Source organism: Calliopsis andreniformis, chromosome 12 (genome assembly GCF_051401765.1).
Source record: "Calliopsis andreniformis isolate RMS-2024a chromosome 12, iyCalAndr_principal, whole genome shotgun sequence".
NCBI lineage: Eukaryota > Metazoa > Arthropoda > Insecta > Hymenoptera > Andrenidae > Calliopsis > Calliopsis andreniformis.
The window spans coordinates 6,326,755-6,349,623 of record NC_135073.1 but is presented as its reverse complement, the minus strand read 5'-3'; the positions used below and the strand labels follow the sequence as shown (position 1 = coordinate 6,349,623).

The 22,869-nt window shown below is 29.2% G+C and overlaps 3 protein-coding genes across 7 annotated transcripts in view; 2 read left to right on the top strand and 1 right to left on the bottom strand.

Moving 5' to 3' along the window:
- Window positions 1-12,435, top strand: part of Invadolysin (leishmanolysin-like peptidase, invadolysin) — a 274,526-nt gene extending 262,091 nt beyond the window's left edge. For both annotated transcript variants that reach the window (XM_076388677.1, XM_076388678.1), the window contains 10 exons: window positions 655-766; window positions 1,681-1,862; window positions 2,977-3,180; window positions 7,801-8,026; window positions 8,428-8,621; window positions 9,053-9,185; window positions 9,502-9,661; window positions 9,941-10,107; window positions 10,223-10,342; window positions 10,444-12,435. In XM_076388677.1, the coding sequence (XP_076244792.1) occupies window positions 655-766; window positions 1,681-1,862; window positions 2,977-3,180; window positions 7,801-8,026; window positions 8,428-8,621; window positions 9,053-9,185; window positions 9,502-9,661; window positions 9,941-10,107; window positions 10,223-10,342; window positions 10,444-10,599 (1,654 nt within the window). In that variant the 3' untranslated portion in view covers window positions 10,600-12,435. The remainder of the gene's footprint in view (window positions 1-654; window positions 767-1,680; window positions 1,863-2,976; window positions 3,181-7,800; window positions 8,027-8,427; window positions 8,622-9,052; window positions 9,186-9,501; window positions 9,662-9,940; window positions 10,108-10,222; window positions 10,343-10,443) is intronic.
- A 4,428-nt stretch (window positions 12,436-16,863) lies between these two features.
- On the top strand, window positions 16,864-19,630 carry LOC143185878 (tether containing UBX domain for GLUT4). Of its 4 annotated transcripts, XM_076389171.1 has the most exons (8): window positions 16,866-16,970; window positions 17,158-17,420; window positions 17,512-17,567; window positions 17,645-17,894; window positions 17,973-18,407; window positions 18,509-18,866; window positions 19,122-19,287; window positions 19,357-19,630. In XM_076389171.1, exons 2-8 carry the CDS (start codon window positions 17,334-17,336, stop codon window positions 19,487-19,489), a joined length of 1,485 nt encoding a protein of 494 aa, XP_076245286.1. In that variant the 5' UTR covers window positions 16,866-16,970; window positions 17,158-17,333; the 3' UTR covers window positions 19,490-19,630. The 4 variants fall into 4 exon arrangements, with proteins under 4 accessions (XP_076245288.1, XP_076245287.1, XP_076245285.1 ...); XM_076389173.1 differs by lacking the exon at window positions 17,158-17,420 and having other exon boundaries at window positions 16,864-16,970; XM_076389172.1 differs by having other exon boundaries at window positions 16,864-17,420; window positions 19,122-19,269.
- A 101-nt stretch (window positions 19,631-19,731) lies between these two features.
- Window positions 19,732-22,318, bottom strand: Ecd (ecdysoneless cell cycle regulator). Its single transcript, XM_076389169.1, has 5 exons — window positions 21,909-22,318; window positions 21,342-21,835; window positions 20,766-21,261; window positions 20,480-20,678; window positions 19,732-20,409 (listed from the first exon to the last, which is right to left on the bottom strand). The coding sequence occupies exons 1-5, from the start codon at window positions 22,180-22,182 to the stop codon at window positions 19,992-19,994; spliced, it is 1,881 nt and encodes a 626-aa protein (XP_076245284.1). The 5' UTR covers window positions 22,183-22,318; the 3' UTR covers window positions 19,732-19,991.
- Between the last annotated feature and the right edge of the window lie 551 nt (window positions 22,319-22,869).

The window sequence follows — 22,869 nt, the reverse complement described above, 5'->3', positions numbered from 1 at the left end:
CTTGGGCGTCAACTTTAATTTTTATCTACAAATGAATTAATCATTCAAACATGTTTTTTAAACTCGCTAGAGAAGGTTTGAATTGTTTAGGTAGACCCATTTTCATTTATTAATAATTCAAACTAAAGAATACTATATATAATATTAATAATTTGCTTTCAATTTACGCGTAATTATTTTATCACTGTTCTGGAGTTCTTTATATCCGTTTTTATGTTTTTGAAATTTAATTTTATGTTCACATTTTGCAACATTTTAAAGACTTAATATCTATTATTTTATTATTTACACAGGATTTCAAAATTTATAAAAGCTTTGTCTGTTTTCAATATTTCAAATAAATGTTTTCTACAATGTTATCATTTTTCTAAGTAAATGTGTTATATGACAAAAATATTTTTATTTCTACGTAGCAACGTATGAAGTTTCTAATATGTCATACTGGTGTTTTTGACGAATTTAATAATTTGCAGTTATAAGTTCGTTCCACTTTCCTATAACATTAATTAACCTTAACTTGTAGCTAGTTAAGAAACTTTTGAAAATTGCTACAAAATATTTTAATTTTCATTAAACATTAAAGTTGGAGAAACGTTTTGAATATTAAAGTTGGAAGGATCGTCCTGTATAATTGTATTTTAATTTATGTTTTAGGAAATGCGAGAGTAGCCAAGTCTTCGTTAAGGATCATCATACACACTGTATAGACACTTGTCGATCAATCACAATGTGTGGCGAAGTAATCGTCCCTGAAGATCATCTTGACGTAAGAAATTAATGTTCCTTATTAAAAGAAACTATGTTGCAAAAAATTAGAAAGTTAATTTCCTCGTTATAAGCTCACTATTATTTCCACAATCTGTTCACATTATTATCCACATTAATGTATTTTCACTTTAGAAACTCGTATTCGTATAAATGAAAAACTTTAAAATGATGAGGTTGAGTGATTGTTAATATGTTAATTATCTATCATGATATAATTAAAAAAAAATTGCGTAACACGTAAAGACAGTTACAAAAGACCAAAAACAAGACAGAGTCAATACTGAATACTACATACTATTTGATTTATATACTAAATTAAGTTAATAATAAATTCATCTCTCATTAAACAATCTTACAATGTATAACGTTCAACCTATTATTTAAAGTCAAATATAAGCAATGAAAATTATTATAATAGTACACAGACTGTCATGTTATGTATACTAAAAGTTTCACATTAATTATGACTTTGAAGAAAACTGTCTTTAATGCATTACTCCATTCACTACTCAATGCCTTCGTTTTACTGAACTCCGTTAAGAATCCTTGTTAATTATGTTCGACTTATACACATAAATTAACAGTTAGAGAACAAAACGTGTTCTAAACTAGATATCAAATAGGAATATTGGATAACAATAAGTACTTACATATACAAATAAATACTTATTAACGTCAATATTACTATGATTTGTGCAAAAGTAGTTTTATAGTATTTTCTCATTAATGTTCGATTGTTGTATTAATTTTCTCGTCAAAGGCAGTCCATAGCAATGTAATATAATACACTCTTTTAAGTGCTAATATAATTCTGGCTTGTTTACATAAGACTGCCACTAAATATACTGATATGATAATCACTATGTTGGACCAAACCGATTATATCTCATGCATCATTTATTTGGCCCTTAGGTTTGTCGAACGTGCAACGCGACAGGACACAATTGCGGAATAGCGGAAGGTAGCAAAGCAGGTCGAGGCATAGACGGAGCCGATTTTGTCTTCTATGTGTCCGCAATGCAAACTGAGAGGTGCCACAAAGGCATGACTGTAGCCTACGCTGCGCACTGTCAACAAGAAGCAGCCTTAGATCGGTAAGCTAATCTCCTTCATTTGTTCAATTGGTACTTAACGCGTTTATTCGATCTTTTGTTTACAATATACAATTGTTCGACGTGTTTTACATACACTACCGTGCATAAGATTTGGACACTATCATGTTGTTGGAATATGTAAAATACACCAAGTAAAATTCTATAATATAGTATTATTATTATCATGTTATCATTTCAGACGATTATATGAGGTTTAGAAATACCAGTAAGAATAACATTTAATATTACACAGGGAAAAAATTACGCCAATATTACTTTAGACAGGCAAGCTAAAATAGCTTGGGTCCTGTTATGCTAGCACTTTTCAAGTAACTTTTCGGTTATGCTAACCTTACCCTTAAGTGATATCAACTTTTCATGTATTACTGAACAGAAATGCCATATCTACGTCATCAGGAGATTCTTGGTAAGTCATAGATATGACTTACTGTTACAAAACTAATACTGTTTGAGCGTCTAGATTGCTGTGACTTGATTACATCTGCCCGAGCACTTAAGCCAAAATGGCTGAAGTCTTTGGCAATTGTGGAGTTATTTTTTTTCGTGTAGTTAGTATAAATAAAGAAGTGTAGATATTTTATGCATTACCAATAATTTGAAGGTGTCCAAATACTTATACATGATAATCTATATTTATACTTTGCAGCCTATATTTTACAAAAGTACATCAAGCAAATATCCGAATAATTTCAATTTTCCATAAATTTCTGTTTTCCAATGTTAATATATGTAATTTATCTACTTCTCTTTTTAAATTCAAAATTCAATTTCCACTTAACACGTTCCTTGCTACCGATACATACATACATTAAGTCGATTCATAGGGGTAACTCTCACCTTTGCAACAGCAAAAACATTAGTGAAATTAATCGTGACTATAATTTGACAAAATATCCATTCAAATTTATTATCATCAAATATCTCGAAGAAAGGTATACTTTGTTCCGCTATTCCATTGTCTAGGCATAACAAAATCAAACGAATATTACATTGCCATTGCGAAATTCATCGCGTATATTTTTCGAGCATTCTGTTTCGACTTCCGTTTTGATGTAGTCTGATGGAATCTTGAAGACGATTTGATACTTTTTAGACCTATAGCAGGCCATGCCAATCTCTGCCCAGGAAGTATTAGCACGAAACCACAAGAACTGGAAACTCTGTTAAGTACCGTGAAACATGAGATTCTCCACGCCTTAGGATTTTCCGTGAGCCTGTATGCTTTCTACCGGGATGAACATGGCGAGCCCAGAACTCCAAGAAGAAGCGATACAGGAAAACCGTCGTTAAACGAAAAGTAAGTACTACGTCTTTTTATTATCGCTACTGATGGACCCAGTAGTGGCTACTATCCTGGAATCGTCTATTTCCAACCATCTAAGGCACTGGAAACCTAGACTTTGCAACGCGAAGGATTCATTTTTAATGCCAGGTTTGCACGCTCATACCATTTGCTCGAAATGCATTTGAGTATTCCAGTTTGTGTAAAAAAATCATCACATCTAAACGGAGATTTCAAGTTTGCACGAGCTAAAGTCTTTAGCTTGAGTGAAATAGTTAATGTCAGTGATAAGTCTAATTATTTGTGTCATTTACGTAAACTAGCTTGACGATGGCATTTGTATAGAACAATTTTTAAAATATCCTGCTCTGTGACAACATATAATGCCTAATCATTTTTTTTCTTATCTAGAAATGTTTGCATGAAATAAATTCAAATTAATGACGACAGTTTGCATATAGAATGTTCAACAATAAGTGATAAGAATTTGAAAGGGTAGTTTTATATGTCAAAATAAGACGAAAATCAAGAATCACGAATTGCGGTTAAGGTTCGGTTTCCTTGCTATTAATTCTATCCTTGAGAGACAACCAGACCCTATGATCTGACCCAAGTCTCTTTTTGTTATTTTTTAAGAAAGCACAGAAATAAATGCGATTATACATTTTTTAAAATAGTATTTAAAGTAATTTATACTATTAAATCTTTTACTTATAACGTAATTTAAAAATTCCTATTATTCTAATCAAAATGAAAAGAAAGCAGTAAGATGCTGTATAAAATTTACTTGTGAATAAATGGGCTTGAGTTAATTTAGGTACATTCAAAGCATCTAAGGTACGCGAAAATGCGTCTGGCTTGACTTATTCTAATAACATACCTCAAATAGAATAAATGTCCAAGTCAGACACATTTCACACGCGGTACAAGTGTACTTTTAACAATCGGTAGCTCGAAAACGAGACTTTAAACGCAACTCGAGTTTCTAACACCTGTTATCGAACACCATGTGTAGTGGAGAAGAGGGTAGAATATGATAGGGTAGAAACGTGAGACAAGGTAGGAATATGAAACACTAAAGTTGTGATCTGCACACAGGACTAACATATTTAACAGTATTTGGAAATTAAGTATTGTAAAAGTTGCTATCCGAATTTATACTTGTGCCATTTTGCCTTAACCCCTTAACACGTAAGCTCAAATATACTTGGGTACTTTTCATACTGTTGTGAAAAAAACGATCCTCGAGGGGTTAATCAAGAGAAATAAAAAATTCAAAATTTCTCTAAAATCCACAATATTTATGTTTCTGCAACACATTGCACGTGAGATCCCCTTAAATCTTAAGTTGATCGTCTGATTTTCTTTTATTCATAGTTATTCTCAGACTTCTTAGACCAAAAAATAAAAAGAAATAAAATGAAATTATATTCTTACTCTCTTCTTTATGAACACATGTAATTAAGTAACTCACAGTATTTTTTCCTTCTTTTCCGAGCAACAAATTTGTTTTCTCACGTATTCTCAGACATTGGTGTACCCTCGCATTTAAAATAGGGAAAGTCCTAATATTACTAGTTTTGTCTAAGTAAACAGCCAATAACGAACCGAATTCCAAAGTTGACACATGTTATTCGTCCCCTTTCGGTTCCTTTTTCTTTCACGCTTTTCGTTTCAGTTTTATTGTAGCTAGTTCAAGGAAAGCATTGCCCTTCCGTTAGTGGAGAGTTTCCACGAAAAAGAGAGAGCTCTCTATTCGAACATTTGGAGCATTGAAAGCATTTAATCCTGTTTTATTACTAGAAGTACTAGCGATTAACGTGCACCTACACGGCAATCCAAGAGTTTAGAATTACTTTGCGAATTAAGGGAAGTAAAGACATTGTCGTTAACTGAATTTAAGTAATTCTAAGTCATTATATTCTTCTTTTGTATTATACTTACTAGCCATCAAATTAAGAACTCGTAAAAATCTTACTTGTTTAACTACTAAATTATATCATAAATAATAAATTATCTTGATTATCCAAATTATTGCTAAATACGTACGTTGATAATTATGTGTGCATAGTATCTAATTATTACCTCCCTTTGAAGCGTTTAACCTTACTCGTCATTAATTATCCTAAAGATAATACTATGGTGTTACAAATATATCGAGCTTTCAACCGTTTCGATTGATCTTACTGTAATTAACATGTAAATTAAAACAAACATGAATAACAATGTCGCAAATTAAACAGAATTTAACTAAAATAAATTCTTTTACCAGTGGTATTTACATGTTTTATTGTGTACATTAAAACGTTTGTTGTAATAAGAATTATAAAAAAACAAACAAGAAAATGCCTTAAATTTACCACTTTTATCAAAACTCAATGTGAGATATGTCTGACGTCAAATCATGAAAAATGGCTAATAAGAATTGTTAACTCTATGACAAAAATATTCCACTAATTTAAACATTTTTAGCGGTCCTACATTGACAGTCAGAGACTAAATTGACACGGAATAGTATTATAATCATTTTTGAAAATATTAATTCCAACTCAAAAGATAATTTGCTATACATATAATATGATTTTAATGCAAACTTACAAGTGATTCAAAACTATACTTGACAATGTTGACTCTATTGGTGCGGCCATAATGATAAGTTTTTGTAACATCAGATGATTTAAGAAAAGAATATTTATTATTTTTCTAACATCACTTCAATATCGATTCATAATCAATTTGATATTCTTAAAAATAAATGTAACTTATATAAACTTATTTATCTCACAATCAAACAAAAAGATATATTAACTAATAATCTAATAAATATACGACTCTAAACTTTCTACTTTTAAACAAATTTTTGATCACAAAATACAGTTTATTATGCGGAAAATATTTTTAAATACGAATAAAATGAATATACTAAGATATCATTTGATAAATAAAACAAACTAAATATCAAATTCACTAAAACATGAAAGCCTCCCATTCCTCCCAAGATAGTAATTCTTTCAATCCGACAGTAACAGCATACCAGTAATCTCAAACTCCCCTTCTTTCCACTTTCCGATTCGCATCCTTCAATATCTGAGGTCCATCTGGCCGTGAGCTTGCATTTTCTCGCCCTCTCGTGCCTGAACCTCTTTACGTGGATCCTCTTACATTTTAGATCTACAATATATGTGCCCCGACAATGTGTACCATCATGGAATTCCCCGCCTAACTTCAGCTATATTGTAGCCGCCTTCTATCCTCCTTTGTGGTTCACTGAACTGTATAATAAACACATTTTGCAGGAAATTATGTTACCATTTGTATTATCGCTTATACGCCTCTTTTTAATTGAGATAACTCAATGAACATAAAGACAAAAAGATTCTTATTAGACGCTAGAATCTCTACTATCTAAACTTTCGTTACCTAAGTCCTATGTCGTTCAAAATGCTTTCTATAAATATGTTTTGTTTTACACAAACGAGCTAATGAAATAAGCTTTTATTTTTTGCATTATCTTGTCGAGGATTCTCCTGAATTCTTTTAAAGTAGTTCTTAGCTAGACGCAAAAGTTATAGATTTCGTTCAAATTTTGAGGAAAACTAATTTGAACTACAACAAACTCTTGTATAAAATATGGAATTGATTTACTGTACAATTATCGAGAAATTATTAATCAAAGTTAACACATTCTAATATCGTAACATATAGTAGAATTGAAAAAAATTGCTTCTCGAGCACTTTAAAATAGATTCAGAAACGTTACTAAAATTGAAAGCAAGTTATATTGAAATATTATGAAACGAATGTATTAATTTCAATAAAATTGCTCGTGTAAAAATTTGTCCGTCAATTGCAATGAAGCTAATCAATTGTATCTAAACATTAATCAATTGAATATCCTATTTTCGTATTGCAACCATTATATTAAAATTTAACTCTTTTCAATAAATCTAAATAGTGTTAAAAATTAGTACTATAATTTACATAGTATTATACAAATTTTATATTCATCGTTTAGCAACAGACTATCTTAAACTATTCCATAAACATATCTGCTCTAATTGCTATTGTAAAATCTATATAGCATGTTACTGAAAACAAATACATATCTACAATAAACTTTGTAAATATCCTCACAAAAGCCTGAAAATATTGGAATTAACAAGTTAATATGACACGATTAAATTTCAAGTTCAAGTTCTCTCTAGTTCAAGTTCACCATAAACTCAGTTTATAAATTCGTCAAAAAATGTTCTATTCACCTAAAGTTTAATGACTCATTAACTATATATATATATATAAAACAATGAGCACAGATTATTAATGGAACAGAGGGAAAGAGAAATCGAAGACGAAAATGGCTGTCTACTCCGACAGTAATATTTTGCGACTGTATGTCTACTAAGCGATTTTTGCTCATTTAAACGAATACTGCAAGTCTGCAAATTCGAAAGCACCTTTCTACCAACCTCAATGGATCGTAATTACGATAGACGTTTCAGTTACGTTTAGAGAGGAAGGAGGGTGTCGACTGTTTGAAAAATCAGTGGAAATTGCATTCGTTCTCATTAAGGAAGGAGTAATAATCGGTTGCCAGATGAGAATGCGCTGATAACATTCGGTGCTCGTTATGCATAGGTTACAAACGCATCAGTGGAGCGAAAACACGATCAAGACTGTGATCAGACCGTACTGGCAAGTGCACGGCGGCTATGTGGAAAGGTCGATGCAAATGATAGTCACGCCCAGGGTTCGTGCTGAAGTTCAAGCTCACTTCAATTGCCCGGAACTAGAGGGTGCAGAGTTAGAAGACCAAGGGGAGGATGGCACTGCATTGACACATTGGGAGAAGCGAGTGTTCGAGGTATGTAGCTCTGAATACAAATCGAGTTGGTCTATTTTTGGTGGGAGTCCGAGAAAATAAATTTAAAAGCCTCACCGCTAATCGCGCGTATAAAATATGCTTTTATGCGTTCTTTTTCTTTTCAATTAAGGAAAGAAAGATTGAGTTTACAAATATAAGAGAATAAAATGAAATTTTTAATTAAAAATTTTCTATCTCTCGAAAAATGCTGCAGTTCAAATAAAATGTTTCATATTTTTTTATTTGTCCGGCTTCTATCATTTCATGCTGTAAATTGAAATTGTGAAATATCACAAGTGAACTAACTCTTAAAATTCTTTCCATCTGTTATCGAGCGTTGTGTACCTGTTTGTTTGCAATACTTCTATGGCTCTGTGCAATTATATTTGTTATTCAATTAGAATGAAGCTATGACAGGGACACATACTCAAAACCCAGTTTACTCGAGAATAACGCTCGCCTTAATGGAAGATACTGGATGGTACAGCGCAAATTATTCAATGGCTCAGGAACTGGGCTGGGGCAGAAATCTCGGTTGCAATTTTGCAATGAAGTCTTGCAAAGAATGGATATCTTCTAAATCGTCTCGCTTTTCGTAAGTACTTTTACATTATCTTATATTCCTATCATTTATTTTTGTATTACTTTTATAGGAGTGACATCTTTGCCAGAACTATTTGAACTCAATATAAAAAATACTAAATGACCACGTTTCTCATTTTTGTACTATTTTACATGCTTTTATTGATCTTTTATATAATTCAAACAAACTTAAAATTTTACTGCAGAAACTCAAATTCATATTAATATTCGAAAAGTTTCTATAAATTTTATTAAGTATTTAAAATCACTGTATTACTTATTAAAAATATTACAATATGTTTATCTGTTATATTATTCACATATCTTGTAAATGAGATAAAATAATTCAGATACATTTTATGATAAATAAATGACAGACTATGTATAGTAAAATTTAATAGAAATTCTTTACGAACAATTATAAACCTAGTTATCAAATTTTAGAGGAAAATCCATTCATCCCTTTTGCAACAAAGTGAAACAAGATCCATTACAAACCGAATGTACAGATGATCGGAGTTCCGTAGCATTATGCAACTTAGTTAAACATCAACAACCATTACCTAAAAAATATCAGGTACGAAATTGCACGAAACATGTAAATATTTTAACTATACAGTTCTGGAATGTCCAGTACATTTTTCTTCTAAATATGACACGTTATATGTATATACACTACAATTTATAGTCTTAAAATAAAATAGAAGCAGTAGAAAATGCATGTACGTTACATATTTCTCAAGTAAAAGTATTACAGTTTAATTCTTCTTTTACAATTATTTCGCAAATTTCTCCATATTCGTTTAATATTTTGTGTTTCTTATTTCAAAGACTCTTGACCCTAGATTTTTCAGCGAGTTTAAATTCATTCATTCCATTCATTTTATTCATAGAACTTCGACACAATTCCTCACGTAGCAGCTGGAGAAGAACAGTACTATGGTGGTTCGGTATCTCTGGCAGATTATTGTCCCTACATACAAGAATTCACGTGGAGAACTCGGAATATAGTAGTTAGAGGGTCTCATTGTCTGTACGAGGAGAACAATCCTCGTAAGTCATGTTCTTCGGAATTATGAACATCTGTTTATGAAAACTTCATGCTATTGGATAAAATATCGACTTTATTTTTATGTAATAGAGTTTATAGTTATTTGAACAAATATACTCGTAAAGAAAATTAGAATATCAGAAATCAAGTAGATTTCACTAAAATTTGGGATTCAAAATTGAGAATATTTTCACTATCTAAAAGTAAAACTTAAAAACTAATTTATTATTTATCCTCATTTTTCAAATTACTATTAAAAAATGTATTTATTTGTCTTTTAGATCCAGACAAAAATTTTGCTCTGGAAAAATATGGCCCACATTCAAGGTGCTTTGATCACACAAATCAAATGTGGGAAGAAAAAACTTGCAAACAAGCTCGACAATGGCAACATTGGGGTTCTGGATGTTACCAATATAAGTGTGAAGCAGGAAGATTGCACATAATGGTTAGTTGATTATGAAAAATATGTTATATCATTATAATGTAAGAAACAAGATTTATACAGCAGGAAATTATTAATGTATGAAAAATTCTATTATTTTCATTCTCTTATTTTTCAGGTTGCAAATTATACTTATACTTGCTATCATGCTGGCCAAGAAATTGCTATTAGAATAATGCAAAATGGTTGGCTCCATATGGGTGCTCTAATTTGTCCTCCATGTAAAGATATTTGTCAAGTAAGAACTAATATATCTAAAATATATGTTTATATACATTTATGTACATATGTAGATGAATAAACAGTTAATTCTATCATGAATGTTTTTATTTGTTTCAGACGGAACTAAAAGAAAAACATCAACATTGCAAACCAGGAGATGAACATCCACCTGCAACTTATTATCACAGAGATGATCTCTACTGTTCGTCTGCAGGAACCTTCACAAGTTTATCTACATTTATCCCTATAATTTACTTCTTTGTTCTTAGATGATATGCCATAAAATTTAGGTAATATTTTTATCAATGTGCAGATTAAGTCAAATTATATTGATATATCATTAAAATGTTTGAAAACGTTTCCCGATTACAACGTGAAGATTCTATGAGATAAAGATTATCATTGGAACCAAATAATAGTTACATAAAGTGAAGGTCCACCGAGGTAACGATTTTATTTTAATACTTCATTGGGGAAAAATGTTTTTTTAATGATTTTTATACATATTGAGATACGGAAGCGGCTGTAGAATAATATTTTCAAGATTCTATATGCGCAAAACTTGATGCATGTTGCATTCCACATTTAATGTAATCAACTTGACGAGGCATTCTTAAAGTGCCAACATTGAATCATATACAGGGTGTTCACAAATCATAGGGTGAGCACGTGTACAGTGTACAGTGCTGAAGAAAGCTCAGATGGAAAATTAACTTGTGTTTGGAGTTGGAATAATGACTTCAAACTAATCTATAGACAAAAACTGATGATGAATATGATGAATCAATGTTTTAACGAGAAAATCTAATGTTACGATATTGTATAAAATAAATATATAAGATATAACCTTTTAGGTTTTTTTAATCACAAATACGAATTTTCTTATTCATAAGATTTTCATAGTTTTTAATTATAATGAATTCCTTGTTATAATTGATCTATAATTCTTCCTTATAAATAGAAGTACCTAGTTTTATGTTTTGAACTGAAACCCATGTTCATTAATATACTTTCTATTTTACTTAAACCCTACATGTTCATACAACTTGTACCATAAATTTGTAAACACCCTGTATATACGTATACGCTTATTTAATTACGCTGCTCCTTTGGTTCTACATATCTTTCCATGCAGGTGTTGTAACTTGCAAATCAGATGTACAATAAAAGAAATATAGTGGACTCGTAAAATCAGTCAGGTGTCAAGCATTATGTTTTGAATAATACATGATGAAATAAAATTCAAATTTCCTTCAGAACCTAAATGTTGTATATAATAAATAGAATATATAGATTTCTCAGAGATGAATAAACGATCATTATTATTAACAATTCTATTGCACAGAACTCTAAAGCGAAAGAGTATAATTACTTGAGACTATACCGACACTTGCTTACTGCAATTTACGACTACGCTATATCTTTTCGATTCACTGTATAGTAGAGTATATTATAACTCCTGATTTGTATTCCATAATATTTTAATGAAACCCGCCTCTTATAAATAGGTAAATATGAATGATTTAAATGGAACTATCAAAATGAGTATAAGTGCCAATATTATCTGATGATTATACATAAAAGTTTGACACAATTAGTTTAGTTATAGCATGCATAGGTGCAAATATTCTATAACTTTTTATTTACTCCTTAATATTAATTTCCTTTCAATACCATTAATCTTCTATATGTTTAGTCAATAATGCTGTTAGAATTTTACGAATATTTCAGTATATGAATAAGCAAGGCTCATGGCATTAAATTATTTTTTTTATCAGAAGAGAAAATATTTGCTTTACATAAAGACGTGAAGTTTAAGAAAATGCAACTACTTCAATGTCTCCTTATCCATTGTTTGACTCTTCCTGTTGTCAGTCAAATAATGTTTTAGATAATAATGTAAATATTAAAATTTTAACTCTCAAATAATGAACCTTTTAAGAACCACACAGCAAATACAAAGTCCATTTTGATCCACTGTATAATTTTATTTGACTCAAATTATGAATAGTATGATGTATAGAGAAAAAAAAGATAAATCACTGCATAATTATCAAAAAAATACATGCATTAATACGCAAGTAGAAAAGACTGAATTAATGCTTATAGAGAAACAAATAGCATTATTATATAAAATTATTTAATTAACAGACAAAATATATTATTTTTGTATGGTTACTAGAATAACATACTGTTAATATATACTATTCTTAAATTATAAACATCATTCAGAAGTATAGCATTTATTTTATTTATTCTGTTACACTTTTACATTCCTATAATTATGTAAGATTATATACACTTTATTGCGATGGGTCGAAATGGACTTATTTATCTACTATGTACAAAATTAATAACAGTTCATTTTGTAAAAAGTAATTAATACTCTGTATAATATTGAAATATTTATGTATTGAAGAAACTAAATCTGAAATATTTTTTAAACCTTTTGAGTACGTTGCATTACACGGAAATTATGTGAAGAAATTAAATCAATTTTTCAGCTTCCCGCGATATTTTAATTGTTCAATAAACTATAAATATGAATTTACAAACTTTTATCACACTTTTATCGCATGATTAAGTAAAAATTGTATATAAACTAACGTAACAGTATATGACAAAAAGTAAGAAATGATATTAATGAATTAAAATTTCTAATTAAAAAATGGATAGAAACATTAATTTTTCCAGCAATAATCAAATAAATTATACTTTATATCCATGGAAGAATGAAAAGTTGAAAATTATAGCAACATATAATTTCTGATTACTTCTATCGCGTGAATTTCAAAAATATCTTCATTTATAAATTAGTGTTATAATTTCATAAATAAAAGAAATACTTGTTAACTTTTTTTATGTTATTTTATATTTAAGATAGAAAATTTGTATGTTACATTGTATTTAATATAGAAAACTGTATAACATAATGATTTTAGAAAATAACTTTAAAATTTTATAGAAAATAGGTAAAGATAGAAAAATTTTATTTTTATTAGAATGTAAACAAATATGCAATATCATATCTAAGAATATGGCTATTTAAAACAAAAATAATTAAGAAAAAACGCCTCATATTGGATCGTTTTCAAAAAACGAATTTTAGAAAAATGTTATGTTTCTACATGATTATGTAAACAGTGAAACGTTCATGATTTGGTTTGTTTTTGTACTTATTCTGTGGCGTATAAGAAATTTTAACATTCCATCGCGAAAAGATGGGAGATGAGAAGGTTCGCGATTATATCATAAAGACCATGTAAATAATAAGCTATGAACACTAAATGCAAAAATGTAAAGAGATAAAATATTTGTAAATATAAAAAGTGTAACATTCCATGAAACTAAAATTAAAAAGTACAGTTCACAGAGAAGATTGTAAAAAGTGTACTTATCTGTTAAATACTATTCGATTTGAAATGTTCCATTTATAATAATTTTTTAATATATAAAAATCGAACATATTTTAATACGTTTCACGACAAAATGCGTTGATCGAAAGAGTTTTTGCCATTCCCAATAATGTGGGCATAATGAAATTTAATGACTTCAAGAAAGTTTAACATTACAGAAACATTTCGTGTATAATTTTATACAGAGTATTAAACAATAATATATAATTTACATTACATATACGTGTAACATTATGCGAAAATGTTTGTAAGTGATATGGTACTGTAATAACTCTTTCATATTAAAGTTTACGAGTTTATATTCGAGTTCGATATTATCAACAAATTAATATTGATATGAGAGAGTTAAATATAATGTACTGTATATGAAAAACAATGGAATCTAAAAAGGTTGTTGCTTAGTACAACGACACCTACTATATTAATTTGTTAACAAATTTACGCATCTCTGGCGTAAAAATGTTGAATACCCTATGTAATATGAATGATGAATAGTTTTAATAATATTGCGAAACCAAGTAATAGAAAGAGTGGGCAAGAGCTTGCCACAAGTACGAGTGTTTGAAAATCTATAAATACATACAATGTATTAAAATGTAAGATTTGTATCTTATTGACAAATTAATAACAGTTTAGAATATTTAGCAACCGTTATAATTGCAACACAGACTATTTTCATTCGTGAAAATCTAACAATTTGTATGAAACATTTCAAAAGAGAAAGTACTCCTCCGAGATCTAAAATAAAAGATACTTTCTACGCGATACAATGATAGAAATTATAATAAAATAAAAACTGATTATTAAAAACGACTAAGTGTATTTTTTCCAAGTTGATCCTTTCAAATCATAGGTGCTACTAGTCAGTCATAAAAAATATAGAAAATATACCCTTATAATAAAAACAGATAATATTGTATGAAAAATTAATTCAGTGTATGTAATTTTTATTGTTTCCTAGATTCTTAGAAATCATGGGCGATAGAAAGATTTTTTTCTAAGTATTTACGACGAGTAGCTTAAATAATATAAATTAACTTAATATACTTAAGTTAACTTATACTATAACTATAATTTAAATAATTAACGTAAACTAACTCAATATACCTAAATTAACTTAACATAGCTAAATGAATCCAAGCAAAATTAATTTTATGAAGAGATCTCATCAGCAGCCACAAAAGGCAAATATTTTTCATAACTTTTTTTACGTAGAACTACCCTCTGACCGATTGTATTACGATTTTCCACCCACCCTGCATATGGTTTCGTTTAAAAAAAATAAGTTGATCCAGTTTTTTTAAATAAAAATATTTCCCAAATATAAATTATTGCAATTTATTGATGACAAAATACCAATTAATTTCATATATTAATTTTCTCTAAGTGACTGGAAACTAAAAATCGTGGATACTGTTATGCAATACACCCGTATAGAAATTTTTACACTTTTAATAATTAATTTTCCGAAAACGAGATAAAGGTGTTTATTCCTACTTTGTCAAAGTGTTTCGTTTGTTTTCGCCTACATCTAATAAAAAAAGTGGACAAAAAAACTCGGTGCACATTTCGTAAAACTCCCTCGTCAGAGCAGTCTATCTCACGTGGTTTTCTTTTTCTGCTTTTTATGACCCTCTTATAAACCCCATCAGAAATTAAGATAATAAAATCATAAAAATGATTCGAGAATAATGGAAGTAGTTTATTTCTAATTTATTACGCAGCACTTTCGACATTTTCATTTTTAGCAGTTGCAAACCACAAATCAATATTTTCAAAAATTTGAAGATATACAAAAAAATATACATAACTTTACTGCTCAACAATACGATAATATATTATGAAATTGTATAAATATTAATTAAATACTGCGATAATACTAAAAAATATTGCAAAAACTTACCTTTGCAGTAAACTGTACACTCTGACGTCCCCTGTTTGAAATACGCTGCGCGCGCAACTTCGAGAATGCGAAGAATATCGTTCGAGAATTAAATCTCACTTACTTTGAATCTTCTACCATTCAGCTACTACACTTCACAAGAAAATACAATAGAAATTAATAAAATGTATTTAATATTAACAATATTCTACTACAAAAGTAATAAAAATGTAATTTTTCTTTACAAAACGCATCCTAAGTTAGAAAAAATTATTAATTTATACAATAATGCAAAAGCGTTATTTGAATTCTGGCGCCACTACTTGACCAGAGATCTATCAATGACAATTTGTCAATGGTAATATACAGAAATACGGAATTTTAAAAAATGGACTGTACATATTAATATTATTAATTATATTAACATTAACATTAACATAAATAAATTATTAAGAATAAAACATCCTATTGATCAAATCAGAAGTACATTTTTCTTAGAAAATAAAATACTTTTTGATTGACTGTTTGATTAAGAAACGTAGGGTACAAATTCTTCAAACAAATATTATTCATTGAAATGATTAAAATTAGAGTAAATTTTTTATTAAATATGTGATGGTATATTAGAGTTAAAAGCACGTACCTTGATAAATAATGAGGAACTGCTAAAAAAAGGATTAGTTTAGCTTGACGAGAGATATAACGTCCGACTTCCAAGGCGTTCTCGAATGGAATGACACCGCGCACCATTCGAATTAATATGGCGGCCGAAATCAGTAATAATGGCGGGAAAATGCACACAATATAATGATGGAAACAATTATGTACAATTAAAAATTAACACTTCAGGTTTTAAATAGCGACATTATTTGTAAGATATTAGGTTTCTACTCGTGCCAATTAATTGCCCATGTTTATTTAATATGAATTCAAATTAGAAAAATCAGCAAATATTCCGTGTAATGTACCACAGAATGTAATTTCGGAACAAGTAAATATTCGAATGTTCAACTTCAGCAGTGTTAGCAATTTTAGCTAATTTCAGAATGCATTCTGTGTAGTACTTTTGCTGTAACAATACCTTTCAGTTTGTTCTTTTATCTTCTTTGGATTTTAATAAAATAAATAATGTAATTTAATATAACAAATATGATTCTTATTAAACCATTTCAAATTTGAAAAAGTTTTTTTATTACTTTAATTGCCTCAAACACTTTAACTTTGTATGCTAAATTTATCCATCCCAGTGTGTAGTAAACGCTCGTCATGCTTATGCACACTGATACATTAATGGATATACAATTTTATAAAAGTTTATACATTTGATGAGGGTTAAATACACTTACGTACGAAATATTTTTATTTTCAATTTATTCATAACATACATTAAGCTTAATTCATATTAAGAACCTTTTACTTTAATCTCGAGGTTAAGTCAATCGATGTAATGCGTCATTTATCTTTAAACACCCAATCAAATCGTTACTATTAAAAATTGGAAAACTGTTTTTGATTGTATATTTTTGTCGACAGTATACGTAACTAATGAAGGTGTCGTTAATTTAAAGTGTGCATATTTGTACTAACAATTAGCAAACGTGTATGCATCCACCAATCTCACAGTTTTGCTACAACATACATACATACGTACGCTCTCATACATAACATATTTTTAAATACTACTTATTTTTTGAAACTGAAAGTTCATTATGGCTACAAATAAAACTGTCATTGTGCTTGCACCCAATGGTCGTAGACAAAATGTTAAAGTTACGCCAAATACTACAATACTCCAAGTAAGTTATAAATACAATACTGAATTAAATGCATTTAAAATTATAAGGTGTTGTTATTTATCTAATAATAAACCAAAAACTTTTCCTATAGGTTTTGGAAGAAGTTTGTAAAAAACAGGGATATAACTCAGATGATTATGATCTCAAGTAAATACTATCGTACAATAAAATTAGCATGAAACACAAATCTAAAGCTTATTTTAATTAAATCTTATATCTTTTAGACACTACAACAGAGTATTGGATCCTAATGCAATATTGAGGTTTACAGGGTTACCAAATAATGCACAACTAGAAATGGTCCCTTGTACAAAAGCACGTTCTAAGTCTAACATTGTAATAGGTATTCAATTAGAAAATGGACAACGATTAATGGGTGAATATACACCTGAAGTAACATTAGCTGAAGTTGTACAAAAGATGTGCCCAGATCAAAATCTTGAGAGGACTGTTTTAACTTATATGCATCGTGAGGTATAAAACGTTACAAATGTAATTTTTTTTAAATCTTAAATAGACAAGCTCTATCTTGCTTTAATACTTAATTTATAGGTTCATGGAACAGAAGCACTAGAGAACACAACTTTAAAGTCGCTAGGACTTATTAATGGTAAAGCTATGTTACGTTTAATGGATCGGGACCCTCAACAGATGAACATACAGAAACATGTTTCACAACCACTGAAACCTAGAGAAAGCCCCAATACAAGTAATGAAAATGATGACAAAAAATTTTCAAACAAAGATTTGAATAAGATAGATTCTGTGATTAAAAAAATAAAACCAAACTTTGAAAAGTTACAAGATAGTTCTCAGGCTACAGAAACAGAGGAAGAAGGAATGACACAGAAAGATAAAGAAAAAGATATTCTTACTACAGAAAACGACTATGCAATGCCATCAACTAGTAAAAATAATTCTTACACTAAACCACAAACACAGTCCCTCGTCGAAAATGAATTGATGGACATAAGTGATATAAAATTTGTAAGATTTACTTAAATAATAATGAATTAATAAAAGCATAGTGCATATATGAGGTACAAATGTTAGAATCTGTGTATATCATTTATATTTTTTTATTGTAGCTAGGCGAGAGAAATGCTCTAGTATTTAATCAAGCTGCAATTGAAGTGTTATCCAAAGATGAATTGCCAAATGATTTTTATGATTTAACAGTGAATGATGCAAAAGTACTATTAAGAGATGCTAAACGTCGTAGAGAAGAATTAGAAGACGCTCCTCTTTTAACAACTGTTCAACGACAATTAAACCATGAAAAACAAACATTGAGTCAATTAAATAAATATCAACACACAGTAATCCGTATACAATTTCCAGATCAATTTGTTCTTCAAGGTGTATTTCGGCCATTGGAAAAAGTACAAACAATCAAAGATTTTGTGAAAAATTATTTGATTGACTCAGATAGTGATTTCGAAATTTGTAAGTATAGTCAATGTTCGAGAATGTTTAAAGACACAAATTGTTGAGAATATGTAAATTAAGAGTTAAAGAAATATTTTTTTAATAGGAATCTTCTTTTTTATATACTACTGTACTCAAATTTTTGTTCATTTAAATCTTTCTATCATATTATACACTTTCTATACTCCTATTTTTCTCTCATAAATTCTGCATTATTAAATTCAGATTATAAATTATTCTTAATAAACATTATATATTTTTATTACATGATAGTTACTACTCCACCAAAACATATTTTGTCTCCTGATGCCTATTTGGTTGATGAAAACTTAGTTCCATCTACCATTGTCTATTATTCTGGACCATCAGCTCTTAGATCAGATATAAAAGAAAGAGCAGCAAATCCTGAACAAGTTGGAAGGTTAGCCACTAGAATCAGGTTGGTTCTTAACAACGTCATAAGTTATTATCTTAACTGTCATTTAATCGATTCTATTAATCTTTCTAGAATGTCAAGGGTGAACCAAGAAAATGAAATTGACGAAACTGTAAAAAATTCTGATACTCTAAATAGTAAATCCAATGAAACATTAAATAAGAATAACAAAATACCAAAATGGTTTAATCCAACATCCAAATAATTTATTTTGTTATTGTTAATAAATTTAAATAACCTCTGTAAGTATAATTTATTAATTTATATATATACATACATATACATAAGTATATGCATTTATATATTATTGTTATATCCAACGTTAAGTATACTTTTATGAAAAACATAGAAAAAATTAAATTTTATATACAATTAAAAAGTACTATAATCATTTTTATAGTTTTTATTTTTTAAAAATAATATAAATCATGCTGTGACTAATAAAATGTTGCTCAACTGCTTATAAAGATTTAAATTAGTAATTTATTATTCCTTTCAACAATTAATGTCATTTAGTAATGCTATGTATACACAGATATGAGATGTTTGTCTTGTGCGTAATAAAGATGCTATTGATATTAAATCATTTTTTTTTCCAAAATCATAAACAGCCATAGTTTTATTTGCTTGCATAAGATGATCAACAAGTTCCAACGTATTAGTAGTTGATATAGTTTAGCGAAAATTACTGTATAAAGTTGATATCATTAACTTTGTAAATCTGGAGGTACAGTGGTGGGTGACTGTAATTGCAAGTGCATAAAACGTCGTGCGGGTCCACCTATAATATTTCCAGCTGGACCTGAACCACCTGCCTCTTCTTTGATACTTTGCATCAAATTTTCTTCTATTGTGTCAGAGCTTTTATTCATATCACTTTCACTTTTTACCATTTGAGATTGTAAATCTGAATTTAATAATCGCATATACTTATCCATTTCACCAGCTTTATCTTCATCATCTTCACCCAAAGAGCCTTCTGAACTTCCTTCAAATTCTCCTTCACTTCCTGGTACAACTAAGTCTAGTATACCTCGTAATGTACTGTCAAACAAATCTGTATCAAATTCAATTTTTCCATTATCTTCTGAATCATGCATCATATCAGCTTCCATGGAATGTTCTCTGGAAAGAGAAATAACATGTAACTTACGCTGTAGATAATTTTATCACCATTAAAATAGAAATAACATACTCTAAAAATTGTACACCATCAATATCACTAGTTTGATTGAAGAATGATTGTACTTTCTCTCTAAGACTCAATGATTCTTGTCCATGTTTTTTATTTTTAACATTTCCCCACTGTTCGTTTAAAAACGCTTCTAACTGTACTGGATCTACATTTAACCAACTATCACTATCTGCGGGACTTAATGTAGCTTCATCTTGCGCTATATACAGAATACAAGATATAACAATACAAAACAATACAAATGTTAATACAAAATTTTACGAAAAATGATTTTTAATGAAATTACCATGCAGTTCAATATCATTAGACTGTATGTTTTCCCACGCTTCTAAGACTTTTTCTGCATCACTTTTAACAACACTTGCAGAATTAAACAAATTTAAATGTTTCAAATAATAATCTTTTGCTGCATTTAAAAGCTTTTCATATTCTTGACTGCCTTTTATGAGATTTCTAAAGTAGCCACTAGTTTCTAAACGTGCTACGTATGCATTAAGTGCATGTTCATTTGATTTTAATTTCTCAGGATCATTAGCTGTTACTTTCACTCTTTTTCTACGTTCTTCATTTGCATGAGCAACTAACATCTCTAAACCACATGCTATTTTAACACCAAGTATATGAGCATTATACTTTGGACACGTTACTGGTGGTATGTTCCAGCCTGTTCTGGGATCTCCTGTGTACCGACAATGAATTGCCATTGCATACAAACACTTAGTCATTTTTACGTTAACCATAACTCGTTGTTCAGGAGGGAAATACCTCATAGCACGACAAACCTGTAGCATAAAAGAAAATTATAAAATCGAATTAAATTTTTATTGTGTATTAGTCTAGGAAATAACATTTGGATTTTTACTTTTCTCTCAAGCGGATCAGAATGACAAATAGTCCTAATAGCTGGTGCAATAAGTCTTGGATCTTGACGAAGTATTAAAACTGCTTTCTCAGGTAAAAAGACTCTAGCTTTATGATGTCTTTTTTTAATTTCATTAGGGTAAATACTAATTCGTTTTTTTAATGCATCTTGTACTTTGTCAGAAGCTTTAGAAAGATATGAACTTTGGTAAACGTTATTTAATAAATCATGTAACGTTTTATATTTTTCACGAACAATATGTAACTCTCCATTATAAACATATACACGATTTTCACATATTTCGGGATTAGCCCATGAAGGCAAAACATTAGCTGCTTCGATTAAGAGAAACTCCCCATCAGAATCTATTAACTTAGCAATTAAGCCATCAAAAGTCTGTGTAAGCGTAAATATTAAAAACACTGTGAACCATTCATCGCTTATATCTTCATCAAAGCGGAAAGATATGTATATATGAGGTAATATATCACATTCTACAAAAGAACATAAGAGTTAACATAGAATTGTCATTCCTATAACTATTTAGAAGTAAAACGAATATTTTACCTTCTACAGTCATTGAATTTTCAATAACTTTTTCTAACAATAATGCTTGCTTCGTTCTGGGACGGAAAATCAGAGAATCACTGTGCCAGATATAATCTTTCACATACTGTGCGATATGTTCATTGAACTTTGCTATTTCTTCTAAAAGTGCTTCTTCTGTTACATCCTCTGGAGGATTTGTGTAACAAATTTTTGGGTAAAGAAAACATTCAAGCACATCATCTTCTCTTATTTTAGACGCCTTTGTTTCCGCCATAGCTTTAGCGCTAAACATTTTTAATACTTTAACTATCGAAATAGTTTTTAATATTCTTCATTTTATCATTATTTTTCGTTTGTTGTTATACATCAACAATAAATTTTGACAAGTGCGTATAACACCTCAAAAGAAACTCTATACAAAAGCTACTCACACGAAATGTCTCTGTAAAAATTTATAAATTCTTCACGTTTTATGAATTAATGTTATCATAAATCGTTTTACTTTTAATTTAAATGTGTTTTTATATCAAGTATATTCAAACTGATAAAGGCATATACCTAAAAAACTTAGTGATTTGTTACAGTTTTGAAAATATAACTATAAGATACTTTCAAATTGACCAACGTAATATAGGTTACTAGGTATACATACAGACTTTGTGTCACTGTTTACACGCAATTAGATCATGCAGTAACTTGCACAATTGCACTTACTGTTAGGGCGCGTGTACACATCGAGACGACTTCCATTCGAACTATTGCAATGTGAAAATTTTCATTTCAAATAGAACAAATGCTAAATAATAATTAAATGCATAGCATGCAACGTAGAAAAACGTTTTGTAAGCATTTAAGTAACAGAGATAATATACATAACAATTACAGCATTAATATAAAATCATGTAGTTACAATCTCAATTCCTTTATGCAATAACTTTAAAAAGTGATATTCTATTTTAAATACTGCATTTATAAAGAT

Excerpts from the sequence above, each read along its gene's own strand:
- Ecd (XM_076389169.1), bottom strand. The coding sequence starts at position 22,182 with ATGTTTAGCGCTAAAGCTATGGCGGAAACAAAGGCGTCTAAAATAAGA. Across the intron at positions 21,262-21,341 it reads CTGATCCGCTTGAGAGAAAA|GTTTGTCGTGCTATGAGGTA; the intron begins GTAAAAATCCAA and ends TTTATGCTACAG. Across the intron at positions 20,679-20,765 it reads TAATGATATTGAACTGCATG|CGCAAGATGAAGCTACATTA; the intron begins GTAATTTCATTA and ends TTCTGTATATAG.
- LOC143185878 (XM_076389170.1), top strand. The coding sequence starts at position 17,334 with ATGGCTACAAATAAAACTGTCATTGTGCTTGCACCCAATGGTCGTAGA. Across the intron at positions 17,421-17,511 it reads CAAATACTACAATACTCCAA|GTTTTGGAAGAAGTTTGTAA; the intron begins GTAAGTTATAAA and ends CTTTTCCTATAG. Across the intron at positions 19,288-19,356 it reads AGGTTAGCCACTAGAATCAG|AATGTCAAGGGTGAACCAAG; the intron begins GTTGGTTCTTAA and ends TAATCTTTCTAG.